The sequence below is a fragment of the Corvus hawaiiensis genome, chromosome 9, assembly GCF_020740725.1.
Source record: "Corvus hawaiiensis isolate bCorHaw1 chromosome 9, bCorHaw1.pri.cur, whole genome shotgun sequence".
NCBI lineage: Eukaryota > Metazoa > Chordata > Aves > Passeriformes > Corvidae > Corvus > Corvus hawaiiensis.
Genome location: NC_063221.1, coordinates 31,836,212 through 31,850,796, shown reverse-complemented (window position 1 = coordinate 31,850,796; position 14,585 = coordinate 31,836,212). Strand labels below are relative to the sequence as shown.

At 47.5% G+C, this 14,585-nt stretch overlaps 1 protein-coding gene across 5 annotated transcripts in view; it reads right to left on the bottom strand.

Annotated features, from left to right (window-relative positions):
- PDE4B (phosphodiesterase 4B) overlaps positions 1-14,585 on the bottom strand; it is a 174,400-nt gene that overhangs the window by 130,890 nt on the left and 28,925 nt on the right. The window contains exon 1 of one of the 5 annotated variants that reach the window (XM_048312433.1): positions 6,350-6,895. The exons of 3 other annotated variants lie outside the window; for them this stretch is intronic. In XM_048312433.1, coding sequence (XP_048168390.1) covers positions 6,350-6,585 — 236 coding nt within the window. In that variant the 5' untranslated portion in view covers positions 6,586-6,895. Of the gene's footprint in view, positions 1-6,349; positions 6,896-14,585 lie in introns of those variants that run through there. One more of the 5 variants, XM_048312434.1, reaches the window with a different exon arrangement.

Here is a 14,585-nt window from a genome sequence, read left to right as displayed (position 1 = left end):
AACAACTCCAATCAGTAACACATAATTTGACTTCCCAAGCCTTTTTAAGGAACAGAAATCTGAAAACACCGTTGAACCTAAAAGGCCTGGATGTCTTTGAACGTTGCTGAGGTCCCTTAAACCTCGTTTTTGTAGGATGAGCTCCAAAATACATCAGGCTCAGCTTCCCCAGTCAGCTCAGGAATATCGAACCCAATAACATGGAAAAGCTAATTTCCTGTTATCGTTAGGGAAGGAAACTTTCACCTAATGAAGTTGTCCATCACTCGGCAGTTTTTACCTGCAGGGCTCGTTAAAGCTTTTGGAAACGGAGCTGCAGCACAAAACATTTTAAGAATATACAGAAAATCCTAGGAAAAAAAAAAGGAGGAGCAAAGGAGGCTCAGGGGGGACCTTGTGGCTCTGCACAAGTCCCTGACAGGAGGGGGCAGCCGGGGGGGTCGGGCTCTGCTCGCAGGGAACAGGGACAGGAGGAGAGGGAATGGCCTCAGGCTGGGCTGGGGAGGGGCAGGGTGGATATCCAGGTAATTTTTTTCATGGAAAGGGCTGTGATCCATCGGAACAGGCTGCCCAGGGCAGGGGTGGAGACAGGGCTTGGAGCAACCTGGGATGGTGGAAGGTGTCCCTGCCCACGGCAGGGGGTGGGATGGGAGGGTTTTTAAGGTCCCTCTCATCCCAAACCATCCTGGGTTTATGAGTCCACGATCTCCTGATCCCTGTGGAACCCATGAGGCGACGCCGGACAACCCAAGTAAGACCTTGGGATTAGTCAGAACCAAAAAGCTGGAAAAGACTAAAAAAACCCAAAAAGGGATCAGAGAATGTCGAGTGAAGCCAAGCCACAGCACATAAATTATGATAAACCAGGAATGTGTCTGCCACAGTCTGTCCTGGCACCCAAGTGGAGCCCGGGAGAAGCCAAGAGTACATCCCAAAAACACACAGTCCAAACGCAGGGATGCTGCCACTTCCACAAGGGAAGTTCCACACAGCAACACTTCCAACAAAGCCAAATCCAACAGGAAAACCTCCTGGAGAAACCATTTTGCCACAGAAAATTTCATTTCAGTTAAGCCTGTGCGTGAGGGTTGGAGGTCAGGGATTCTCCAGGCAGGCCTCAGCCACCAGAGATCCTCTGGGAATGTTTATTCCTCAGAGATCAGGACACTGCAAATATTTAAAAACTTACTTAAAGGCATTAAAACTTATTCAAAGGTATTAAAACCTTGAGAAATAATTCCTCTGAGAAGGAATCTCCTCCCCTCCCCTCTCCCCTTCCCAGGGAATGCCTGAATCCATCAAACTCCAGTTATCATTAATTCAAAGATCTGTTGTATTTTGCTGGAATTTTGAACAGCTGGGCACTCTTTTAACACCATCTTTTCCCACATATGTGGCCGGGGGATGAAGGAAGTTGCTCCTTTCTGTTTTCCATGGGTTTAGCCAGGGCTGGGAGCCAATTTCCCTGGAGAGAGCAGATGCAGGGATGGCACAGCTGGTTCTGTGTTTGTTGTGTGGGCTTGTTTCTGTCTCCTCCTCACCTCCGTGTCCTTTGCAATCCCTCCTCCAAGTGCTGAGGCACTTTCCTTGGAGATGGAGACAGATGGGAGAACATACTCAGCTGAGAAAAAGTGAGGAACCTTCTGCTTCCCCCCCCATCCTTTTCCCTGTTCAGCTTGTTTCTCCTGGAACTTTCAGTGGAGAACTGAGCAACACACTGTGTCCAATCCCAGCCCCAGGCTGGAAGAGAAACTGCAGGAAGCATGGGAATCATCCTGTTTTTTCCACACTGGGAAAAGAAGCTTGAAATCACATCAACAGAGGGTGAGAAACACAAGCAGAGCAGCTCATCAAAGCACAGCCAAGGGTGTTTCCAACACTGGGATAGGGAATGCATCCTGCTAAATATGGAGCGGAGTGGAAACGGCTCCAACAGCACATCCTGAAGAATTCTGGAATCGCCGAGGTTGGAAGAGACCTCGGAGATCGGCATCACCCAGCGCTAGTGACAGACGCTGCATTTGATCCAGCGCGGGAATCGGCTCCTCCACGCCAAATCCTGGGAGAAGGTGCCCAGGAGAGCTCAGATTTGGGATCCTGGAATGCCAGCACAGCGCAGGGCCACCTCAGCAGAGAGGGACAGGCAGGGGTGGCACAGGGAGCCACCAGCAGCACCTGAGCTCCTCCAGCACCACCAAACCACCAGAGATATCCATGGATCTTATCAGCTCCAGGGAGCCACCAGCAGCACCTGAGCTCCTCCAGCACCACCAAACCACCAGAGATATCCATGGATCTTATCAGCTCCAAGGGGCCACCAGGAGCACCTGAGCTCCTCCAGCACCACCAAACCACCAGAGATATCCATGGATCTTATCAGCTCCAAGGGGCCACCAGCAGCACCTGAGCTCCTCCAGCACCTCCAAACCACCGGAGAAATCCATGGATTTTATCAGCTCCAGGGAGCCACCAGCAGCACCTGAGCTCCTCCAGCACCACCAAACCACCAGAGAAATCCATGGATCTTATCAATTCCCATTCTCCTCAGCAATTCCAAGTAAACACTCTCCAAAATTCCATCTTTCTGAAGCACATTCCATGGAATTCTCTCCTATTTGGCTCCATGATCATAAAACCCAACACGATAATTTGATCATTTCCATCGCCTCCATTAAATTTTGCAGCTTCCAGGAATTCAAGAGCTCCGTTGTTACTCACCAGGCTTGGAAAAATCTCAACTGGATTGTGCCATCTTATTGAACTCCCTGAATTCCACCACGGGAGATTGTTGTGCCATGAAAACTGAGCACGTTTTCCAAAAAAAAGATGGATATTAAAAAGCAAATTCCTGGCAGTGTTTTGCTGCACTGAGGGATAACCAAGAGGAAAAGCAGAGCAAAATTTCCTAATATTTAATTTCTGTTCTGTAGTTCTTCATCAACAAGGTAACAGGTAATTATTAAATTAACGAAGCTAAATGTGAATTAATTTGGGGAAAAACCCAAAAAAGTCTTAATTAAGAAAAGACAATCAACATCATATTGTAGAAATCCCTTCTTTAAAAGCCCAGCAGGGCCTGAATAAATAAAAACTGAGTAAGTGATTTAGGCTGGATAAGTATTCCCAGGATCCCAGGAGGATCAAAGGGACCTTAAAGCCCTTCCCATTCCCATGGGCAGGGAATATCCCATATCCCACGTGGCTCCAAGCCTGTCCAACCCAGCCTTGAGGAAGTATTTATAATTTTGAGGATAAATCCAGCAAAACAAAGGAATCTGTTTTATAAACTGCAGAGTGCACTTGGGAAACGCTGAATTTTGGGATCTTCCAAGCTCTTCCTCCTGGGAAGGAGTTTGCTATGGGTGTAAAATGGATGATTTAAAGCTCTTGCTTGGCAAAAATAAGATGGAAGAGGTGTAAAAATCAAAGATATTTTTAAAACTATTCCTTTGGAATCCTCAAGATATGGATGGGGAGAGGGAGAGGAGACTGTGGGCTGTGGAATGGGAATACACTGGGATTTGGCTGGCAGGAGAAAGCCCTGAGGACCATCTTCAAGAGATGCTGTTCCCTCTCCAGTCACTCCAAAGGAAACTCTCCATGCCCAAAATTTTCATGGCTTCTGCCTGCCTTTTTCCCCAAAAAATCCCCCCAAAATGCACCAAGGGATATGAGGGGAATTATCAAAGGAAGAAGGAGCATATGGAATTCTGGGATCTCTGAGGCAAAACTGACAGATGCAAGACAGCAACGAGACTGGCAGATTGTGGTGGAGGAAAATCCCAAAGGCTACCGAGGTTTTGTGCTGTTATTTTATGGGAATGAGGCATTTGGAGATGGGATCCAGGGCTTGGAGCAGGCAGGGATGAGGCTGACACAGGTTCAGAGGTCACTGTGGTGACATGTGGATCGTGGCCAGCGGAAACTGCCTTTCCCTGAGGAAAAGAACCATGTGGATCGTGGAAACACTTGAATCATGGCCTTATTCTTAAAAAAAAATCCCTCAGCATTTGCTTTCCTTTTCTTTTCTGGGCAAGATCTGCTGACTGGATATGGGAGCAGCCTGTGGTGACACAGATTCCATCAGCACCAGCAGGAGAAGGGAACTGCCGTGCACGCAGTCCTAAAAGCAGGAGAAGGCCTGGGAATAGGCAATTATTTCAAAGGGAACGAGGAACGAGGGGAGGCAGCAAACTGAAAAGAAGAAAAAGGAGCAGAAGATTCCTCCCACAACGGCGTCGACGGGGTGGAAAATGCTCATTTCCCACCCCAAAGTGCGGAAGTTCCCTGGTTAGGAGGCTGTAAAAGTCAGACATTCCAGAAAATCCAACATGGATTAATTCCCTGGCCTGGCACTGCTGCGTGCTTGGTATTTAGTGCCCGTTTACTCCCGAGGCAACTCCTTTGCTCCCCAGCTCCCACAAAAGGGCACCTTATGTAAGTGGCATTTGGTTGAGCACAGGTGAGGCTGCTCCATGCCCTGCACCCCAATCCCACAGCTCCTCACAGATCCAGGGGCTCAGCGGGACCCCCCTGCCCACGGCACACGTGGAACAAACACCCTCCAGACTCCAAGGAAATGCTGGAGCACAGGGAAATATTTCATTTAAACTGAGAAGGCAGCTGGGCTTGGCGTGTGGTTTGTGCTGAGGGTGTGCTCACACTCAAACATTCTTGGAACCTTTCAAAAGGTGATTTTCTCCATTTCTACAATTGTTTCTTTCTTATCTAAGCTTAAAACTGTTCCAAATCACCTGAGATTAAAAACTTCTAAAAACTGAGTAGAAAACCTTCCCTTTTTTTCCATTTGGAGGGACCCCACCTCCTTCACAAGTTGATCCAAGTTCCATCTCCAAATGAAAGATCCGAATTCTTTTTTCACCAAACAATACAGATGCTCAGTGCTGAGCCTGGCCACATCCTGCTCCCCCCTAATTCCCATCTGGACCATCTCTCCCTCATTTCTCTGGATAGGCTGCTGGGATCAGATGAGCTCCATGACAGATGTTCCAGGGAATTAATGTGAATAACCCTAAACACCAGTGACTCCAAGCAATTAAAATCCCGAAGAACACTCTGGAGCTGCTACAGCTCATAACCAGCTTCAGGTCGTTATTACTGCTTGGATTTAAATAAAAAAACCCAAAAAAGCAGGGAATCTGCATGATTCCAGAATTCTGAAGGAATGGGAAAGTAATGGATAATATTAAAAAATTCACATTACCCAAAGTTTTCTGGTCCAATTCCCACACTCAACTGGTGCATATTTAAGGAGACTTTTGGGATTTAAGAGGTGGATCACGCAAGGCACATCCAGAGGAAATTTAGGAAATGAACCAGTGAGATCCTCATGAATTTTCCTGCATTTTATCTTTTGATGGCTGTTTATGGTTTAAGGAGGATAAGTGACCCTCAGGGGCAGCCCCAATCAGCTGGAATTGCACCCAAATTGACTATTTGGGGTTAGAAAATTGTGGGGAGGGAAAAGAAGACTCTCAGCCAGGATTCCCTCGGAAAAAAGGTGGAAAGGAGGGAGATCTGTAGCCAGCAAAAACTGTCTCAAAGCCTTTGCCAGGATTTAACTCTGAGAGTGCCCTGCTCCAATCGCCCTGTGCTGAGAGAGTGACGGAAAAAACGCGTCCTGAAGGCTCTCAGATGAATTCCTGGGCTCTGAAACGAATTCCTGGGCTCTGAAATGTGTTCTGAGATGGATTCATGGGTCCTGAGATGAATTCATGGGCTCAGAAATGAGTCCTGAAATGAATTCATGGGTCCTGAAATGAATTCCTGGGTTTGAAATGAATTCATAGGCTCTGAAAGGAATTCATGGGTCCTGAAATGTGTTCCAAGATGAATTCACGGGCTCTGAAATGAATTCACGGGCTCTGAAATGAAGTCATGGGCTCTGAAATGAATTGCTGGGCTCTGAAATGAATTCCTGAGTTCTGAAATTATTTCATCGGTTCTGAAATGCACTGATGGGCTCTGAAATGAATTCCCAGGTCCTGCAACGAATTCCCGGGCTCTCACACACAACCACACCGCGCCTGGGAAAGTTGCCGGCTGCTGCCTTTGTTCCCGGGAATAAAGGGCTGGATTTCTCCGGCTCTCAGGAATACAGGGCTGGATTTCTCCGGCTCTCAGGAATACAGGGCTGGATTTCTCCCGGAGAACAGCGGCTGAATAACAACGGTCAGGCCCTGCATTAAACATCCCCTGGCTGCCTCTCTGCTCTATTCACTGCCAGGAGAACCCGTGAGCGACCCGCGGCTCGTCCTCCCCAGTTCAAACCACAGCTACACTGGTGTTAAACCCAGTTTAAACGCAGGTGACGCCCGGGAGACCTTACCAAGTGTGTGCCACCGTGAAGCGACGGCGCTGGCGGATGCTTTTATTCACCAGCAACTTTCTGAAAAAGCAGGGAGAGTTCCTGGGCGAGCTGCGAGGAGAAATCTTTGGCGACGTGGGTCTGTTCCCGGGCAGCTTGGGCAGCTCCAGCTCCAGGTGCATCTGCTCTTTGAAAGTCCTGATGTAAACCTCGGCCTCGGGAGTGGCGAGTTCCCGGGAAGGCTCCCTGGCCGTCATCGCTGCGGCGCTGGGCGAGCTGCGAGCGCTCAGGGCTCGCCACGGGAGCGCATCCCCCGAGCCCCGCTCATTCACCGGGCTGCGCTCCGAAGGCAAAGCCCGCCTGGAGCGGCATAAGCGGCAGGGTGATCCGGCAGCGCTGCCGCCAAGCCCCGCTCAGCCCGGCTTTCCTGGGAGGATGCTCCCGGTGCTGTTGTGTCAGCGCTGGCGGGGCCGCTCATGCAAAATTCATCGCTCCAGCATCCCGCCCTCCCCGAGCGGGAGAAGCGCGGCGCTGTCAGGAAGGCGCTCCGGGAACCGCGCAGCCTGCGCGCCCCGCTGCGCCCGAGCCTTCCATTGAGAATTAGTTTTGCCCGCACCGCCGTGGCTCCACCCGAGCCGCGCTCATTGGCTCGGGGTTATTGTGACAGCCGGACTCTGTCCTGCCCTGCGGGAGCGGGCGGCACTCCCAGGGAATTTTAAGGACCTGTCCAACGTCCCGACGTTGCTCTCGGGCACACCCGGAGAGATCCCCGGCTCTGGGAGAGATGGGAGAGCGCTAGGAGTGGAGAAAAAGGCTAAAAGGGAACAGAAACAAAGGCAAGGAGTACTGTTCTGCGGGAACAAAGCATGCAGGAATTCCTGCTCCATGGACAGGCTCCACTGTCCTGGGATGCAGAGCCGAAGGGTCAAACCACTGCCAGATCAAAGGATGGGGAGCTGGCGAAGTTAATGCCAATCCATTTAGGATTCTATGTGTCTAAAACAAAAAACCCCAGGAATTTTAGCTCTGGATGTAAACACAACAAAAGCAAGTTCTACTCTTCCAAGAATAAAAAGCAACATTCAGGGAAAGAAGTCAAAGACCAGAAGCTGAGTGTAAGAGCACAATAAATCCCTGAGGGAGGGGCAGAGCACCTTTTAAACTGGTCAAAAATAGGTGATGAAAAATTCAAATACAAGAAATCTTTTCGAAGCAGGAGGAGACAGGGAGAGCATGTGGGGAAAGTGCTCTGATTGCACAGTGCAGGCATCAATTCCACAGCAAATCCCTGTCCATTCCAGTGAGTTTTCCCTCAAATATCCCAAAACACTTGACAGGAACACCAGCCTGCATTTCTCAGCTTCCAGCAAAGCTTTATCGCAGAGAACTTCCCTATAGAGGAGCTCCCAGACATCCCACCCAACCTGCCCTATTCACGATTCCCAGGTATTACAAACCCAAATAAACCAAAATATCTGCCCAAGCCTCACTCAAGGGCAGTGGAACTGCAGTGGGATTCAATCCTGACAGGTTCGGGCAGCAGCAGAACGGGAATATTGGATGCTTTAGGAATTATGACGTGGTCGGCTGGGATCTGTTACTGACACGCAGGGAGAGACAAAGGGAAGCTTGGGAGCTGAAGGAGGAATCAAACCCACACAAATGCTTTGAAGCTGGAATTCCCAACAGAAATAAAACCTGGAATTCCTAACAGAAATAACAAATGAACTTTCTAACTCTGATGGGATATTGGAGAGGGTTTCTGAGGATACACCTGCCTTTTCCTAAAGCTTTTCCAAGGGCAGAGGGACAGAGGGAAGTCACCCTTGAAGAGCACTAAAGGTGTTTTCCAATGTGTCCATTAAGGGAGTGCTTCCCATCACCTGGACATCCATCAGCTGGTAATGAACTGGCAGCCCCACAGCCTGGACGAGGTCCTGTGGTGAGATGGGCACAGAAATGCCAGCAAATGGAGCTGATGAGAAGGGAGAAGGAGCCTGGGGGAGGAGGAAAGGCTCCATTCCCTTGGGAAAGCAGGAGGAGTGGGAATACCAAGCGCCACCCACCCAGGGAGCCGGAATGCAGGGGTTTCTCCAAGCTGAGGTTGCTCGGAGCACTTTGAAGGCTGACCCTGAGCAGAGGAGGTTCCTTTTTTCCAACATCACGCAGCTCCTGGTGCCAATGGATCCACATTTCCCCGACAAAATTCCCTGGGAAAGGTCCTAGCACAGCTCTCCTGGTGCTCCAGCTCCCACCCTCACGCTGCCAACTCCTGGTGTTCCACACACACAGGACCAACCCTGCAGCCAACAGCTCCGTATTCTCCATGGATTTACAGCCTGGAATTCTGGCCAGACACGCTGCTTTACTCCAGGATGAGCCAAGAGGAGGTGAGAACCAGACACTGGAGCTGACTGGCAGGAAAGCCTGGGATGTGAAAATCCTGGCAGGAACTCCCACAAAGGAATTTTGCTGTGTTTGCTGAGGTTACCTCCAGCAACAGGAGAGATGGCAGATGTTCCCTGAACACCCCAGGAACACGTGGGACTGGAATACCCTGTCCATCAGCACAGATTATTGTCTGCAGTCCAAGATAACAGTTCCATCAGAAAAGGGATCAGAAATATGAAGGAATTGTTGAGGAGGAGGAAAAGATAATTGAAGGGAAGTGTCTGGCAGGAAAATGGGACCACTTGGAAGAAACAGGACAAGCAAGGAAACTTTCAGCAGTGTAAGTGCACTTGGGTGAGATTCCATCCACGCTTCCAAACTCCCTGAAGAGTCTGGAAGTGCTGGAAGTTTTAATATATTTGACTAAAATAAGTGATAGGGTGGGAAACAACATTTCCAAGCCCGCAACTCCTCAACAAAAGCTGATCTGGAGTGTGCTGAGAGCAATTGCTAAGCAACTAGAACACATCTTTTTTTTCTTTAGCAGCACCATTATTTACCTGTTCCCAAGTCCTGATAGCCAGGATGGAATAAAACCCCAGGGAAAAGGGAATTGTGAAGTGTCCTACACGCTCCAGTAGCAAAGGAAAAGCTTTTAGTTGACTTTTCACAGCACTTTCAGCCAGGGGCACAGTAATTGGCCAGAGCACATTTAGATAAGAACAGTCAGAAACTCCGCTCTGTTGCTCCAGTCATTATTCCATCCATCCCAAAGGCATCCCAAAAAGATGAATCCCGCCAACCCCACTGCAAATTAATTACAGAAATCATTTAAGAAATTATTTCAAGGGATTGTGCTTTGCTGGTGCTGCTCGGACTTCTTTTTCCAAGCAAGGAAACCCAGGGAAAAGATTTTTAATCAAGTACAAAGTCTCCTGTCCAGAAATCCTGCCTGGTAGAATTCCCTCTTTACCAGGAAAAATAAAATCCTTATCAAACTTTGAAATAATTTGAAAATTAAGATTATTTTTTATAAAATATAAACCACAGATTCTCTCTGGGTGTTTTAATTGCTGTTCAGTAATTTGTTATTTAATCCATGCAATATCCATGTGCTCCTGGAGCAACAGGGGCTGTTCCTTCGTTAGTCCTGGAAGGGCTTGGAAGGTCCCTCACCCACATCAGATTCCTTGGCTTAAATCAGGCACAGGATTGGAAGGCCAGGAGAGATGGACAATTCCAGAACATTTACTGAAGCTGAGGATGCACAAAGGAAGGATTCAAACCCTTAAAATCCCTTCTAGACTAAAATTAGACCACATTTGATGGGAAATAAAACCATTACTGGGCCAGGACTTTATGGAATTTCACTGCACTGTCCCTACTTAATGTGGATTTCTGCCAAATGGGTTGGGAAAGGATCCACGATGGATTTCCAGGAGAGAAACTCCAGGAGCCAATCAGCTCCATTAGCTCTGGGAGAGATGAACGTGAGCCTAAAGAGGAGGCAGGGAAATCAGCCAAAGCACATTCCCGTTAGGAAATAACCCCTTTGGGAAGGGGTGGAAGAACGAGATCTTGAGGAAAAAGGGAAAAGCAAACTAAGCTAAGGCAGGAAAAAATGACAACTTTGTCTTGGACTAAACCAACACAGCAACTGGAGAGAAAGAAGAGGGAATGAGAAGGAATGAGAGAGTGGAGAACACGGGAACAGTGATTTGTACTGGAAAATAACTCAGTGCCACAGACGGCAGCAGAGGACGGAATAAATGAGCGGTGGAAATGTCACAGGACTGACAGGGATGTGATCCTCAGCTCAGCCCCTGAGGCGGCAGCTGGAAGTGCCAGGATGAGCCAGCACCGGGAATAAATCACAGCAACCCCGGGAATGGGAGACAGGCAGAGATGTGAAGGGGGAAGAAAAAGAATCAAGGAGAGAAATGTCTGCAGGGAGACAAGGAGAACATCAATGAACTGGAAGCTGGAGAAGGGAAGCAGCCAGGAAAGGGATGCCAGGGAATGGGGCTTTAATGGGGAACTGGAAGTGGATGAAAATGTGAAGATAGGGAATGACAGGCAAGGCTTGGAGTGCGAGCAGTGGCTGGGAGGAGAGAGCTGAGAGGTGGCAGCGATGTGGAAAGGAGAGCTGGGAGCAGCACTGCGAAAAGCGGGAGAACATTCCAAGGAAATGCAAAGCTGGAGGGAAGGATGTGCTTGTGGCACAGAACTGAAACCCCTGCAGGGATGGAGCAGCTCTGGAGACACAACAGGAGTGGAGGAAATGGAAAAGAAAGGAGAGCAGCACGGAAGGGACTGACACAAGAGAAAATGATACAAAATAAATTCATTTTTCCCTTATTTCCCTTCTGTCACATCCAAGAGATGCCCTGTGTCCATCACACTGGTGACTGCCACTAATTCCATCAGAGACAGATCAGTCCTAGTTAATTCCACTCCATCCTAGTCCCAATTTTACTTTAGCTCCCTCAGAGTAGCAGCAAACCTACTGCTAGGCTCGACTTAAACACGAGACTGGCATTTTAACCACCACACCGAACAGTGATTTCACCTAAAAAACAGGAATTCACCACTGGAATTTGAGCTGCACTGGATCAGCCACATCCCCCTGCAAGGCAGGAAAGCAAAGCCCCCCTTCCAGAACACACAAACCAATCCCAGGGTTTAACAGGAATAAAAAGGGAACAGGAGAGAAACACCTGGGAGTATCATCTCCTCATCTGTGATAAGGGGCTGAGGATGTTTCCCAGAGATAATGTGGATGTCCCATCCCTGGCAGTGTCCAAGGCCAGGCTGGACAGGGCTTGGAGCAACCTGGGATAGTGGGAGGTGACCCTGCCCATGGCACGAGATGAGAAGATCCTTAAAATCCCTTCCAACCCAAACGAGTCTGGGATTCTGTACAATAAAATCTTCAACGCTCCCTTCATAATCTCTTTTTAACAGAAGGCTGAGCAAATTCCAGGAAAATCTTTCCAGCCCAAAAGCAGAAGGTTTCACAGTGCTCAGCTGGTTAATTTTTAAGGAAAAAACTCCCCAAAACCACCTGCCTTTGCACCTGCTGCCTCCCAGGCTGAGCTCCTGAAGGATGGCTCCATGACAGGAAACTCGAAATTACATGTTTAGGATTTTCCTCCTCCTTGCCTGAAAGTTTCCTGCTGCATGAGAAGCAGGAATCCATCCCTAATTACAGGTTTATGTGACAAATTCCCCACGTTTGAGAGGCAAAAAAAATTAATAACAATCCACTGTTTTTAGATTCCTGTTGGGAGATAAAGTTTTTCTGTATTTAATAATTTAAAATGACACACTTTGGATCTCCATTCCCACAGATGATGGGGAGTGTTTGGGAAGGCAGCCTCTCCTTATGATTCCGTAGCTTTTCCAGTATTAAAACACCCAGTATCTCAACAAGGCCAAGAGGACCCAGAATATTTCTCAGATCAGTCCCAAAAAATCAATTCCATCTTTAGGAAACATTCCCTGGGAGCTGGGAGTGGCTGGGTGCTCATCTGCTCACCCTGAATTAATTCCCTACGTCAGCCAGGCCCTGGTTCTGTTTGAGCTGAGCTTTACAAGGCATTCCCTGGCACAGGAAAATTATCTGCATTCAGAACATGCAGGAAGGAGTCGGGAATAACATCAAACCTGGAGCTTTTCCCTTTCCAGTTGTCCTAAACTGGATTTGGAACAGTTTTTTCCATATTAAATCCCCCACAAAACACAATTTATCTGCCACAAATTACCATTTCTTACCACACTGCAATGCCCCCTTTTTCTTACAGGTATTTCTGCTGTTCCCTCCTAGTGACTGAGAATAAATTGATATTTACAAATTCATTATAAATTTATATCATTTATACTTTTATCATCAAATTACATAAGCCACCAGGGCGTGATGTAAGAAGGGAATTTGCTTAGCAACTTGGGACTGTGCCTGATTTATTCCCAGAGAACACTGAAATGCCTTCTATATATCCAGACTGAGTAATCCCATATGGCAGAGCAATCTGTATTAATTGTGATTATTTCCTCATTTCACAGCTATAGATTCATCTATTGCAAGTTAAGTAGAGGAGGAGATATTTGTAATATAATACCCAAAAAATTCAATTTATTCCTCACGGCCAGAGACCTCTGGGGTGACTCCAGAGAAAGGAGAAGCCAATGGAAAAATTCTGAAAATTTCATACATGCTGATGAGAAAAGGCTTTGTTCTAATGCAGAGATGGAGCAGGGAAAATTCCTTTATGGAAAGGGTTTTCCAGCCCAGGGCAGTGGTGGAGTCTCCTTTCCTGGAGGAATTTAAAATCCATGTGGATGTGGCCCTTGGGGACACGGATCAGTGGTGGCCTTGGGGAATGGGTGGATTTGATAACCTCAGCAGCTTTTCCAACCTAAACAATTCCATGATTTTTTTAATACAAACATGAAAAAACCCCCAAGTATTGCTCTGCCATTTCTTGGTACTCCCAAACAATCCCATGGATCTAATCCAGGCACCCACTTTGCCAGGCCATTTTTGCATCCTGCCATGGATTCCCATGGAAAACTGCCCAAAAAAAGGGACAAAAAGGAATGTTTAGCTTTGGAGCACCCTCCTCTGCCTTGCCACAAAATGACTGAAATCATCTTCACGAGCCAACAGATTTCTCTGATATTGGTCTCACAATGGCTGAGGAACAGAAAATTCCACCAGTAATCCAAGGTTTTGTATTTTCCTCCTGCTTTTCCAGCCTCTCAGTTGATTGACAGGATATAATTCCAGTTTCATTCCAGTTATTTTGATTTCTTTGTGTCTCAGATCATCACCCCCTTCTCAGCTCCCTTGGATTAACCAAGATCAGGTTTACAAGGTGGATTTATTTATAGTTATTTTTCCCTAAGGAATTCCAGGCAAAATTCCCTGTTCAACAACTCCAGCTTTGCCAGTGCCTCATGTTTGAGAGCTGGGAAAGAGCGGGATTTGCTCAGTTGTCAGAATTCCCAGAAAGCTTTGTCCATTATGGCTTAATTAAAGGAATAAATCCACAGCCAAAAATCCTCGAGAGCAGCTCGGGGCCACTGCCAATAAAAACAGGGTCAGGGAGGAGGTGGCTGTGGCCTGTCCAAGGACATAAAAAATTCCATGATTTTTTAATGGATAAGAAGTCTCCAGTGATGGGTCAAAAGCCTCTGGAGCTGCAGTTGGGGTGAGAACGTGGCTGAGGCAGCAGCGCAGGATGATCCCACATTCCCAATCCTCTGCTTCATTCCAGTGACATTCCCAGTGTTATCCAGGCCTCTGTTCAAAATATTCCAGCAGGGAATTGCCACAAAAAGTCTGGAAATATTCCAGACGTGGGTACTGAAAGCACACAAGGAAAGGTCCAAAGGCATCGGAGCCCTCCCCAGGAATGATGCTAGAAGGCAGAGGGAGGAGCAACCTCAATATATTCCCTAAGTCCTTGCCAAACAATGTTGGACTCCAGGGGTTTCTCCTCTATGGCAGCGTGAGGGAGGAGAGGACAGGTGATGGTGTGCAGGCCAAAAACTGCACAAAAATAACGAAAAACTGAACTAAACCAGCCAAAACCTGAATGAAACCAACCTAAAACTGAACTAAATCAACCAAAAACTGGACAAAACCAACCAAAAACTGAACTAAATCAACCTAAAACTGAAGAAAACTGAGGAAAAACTGAACAAAACCAACCTAAAACTGAAGAAAACCAACCAAAAACTGAAGAAAACCAACCAAATCCTGAACAAAAACAACCAAAAACTGAATGAAACCAACCAAAAACTGAACTAAATCAACCTAAAACTGAAGAAAACTGAGGAAAAACTGACCTAAACCAACCAAAAT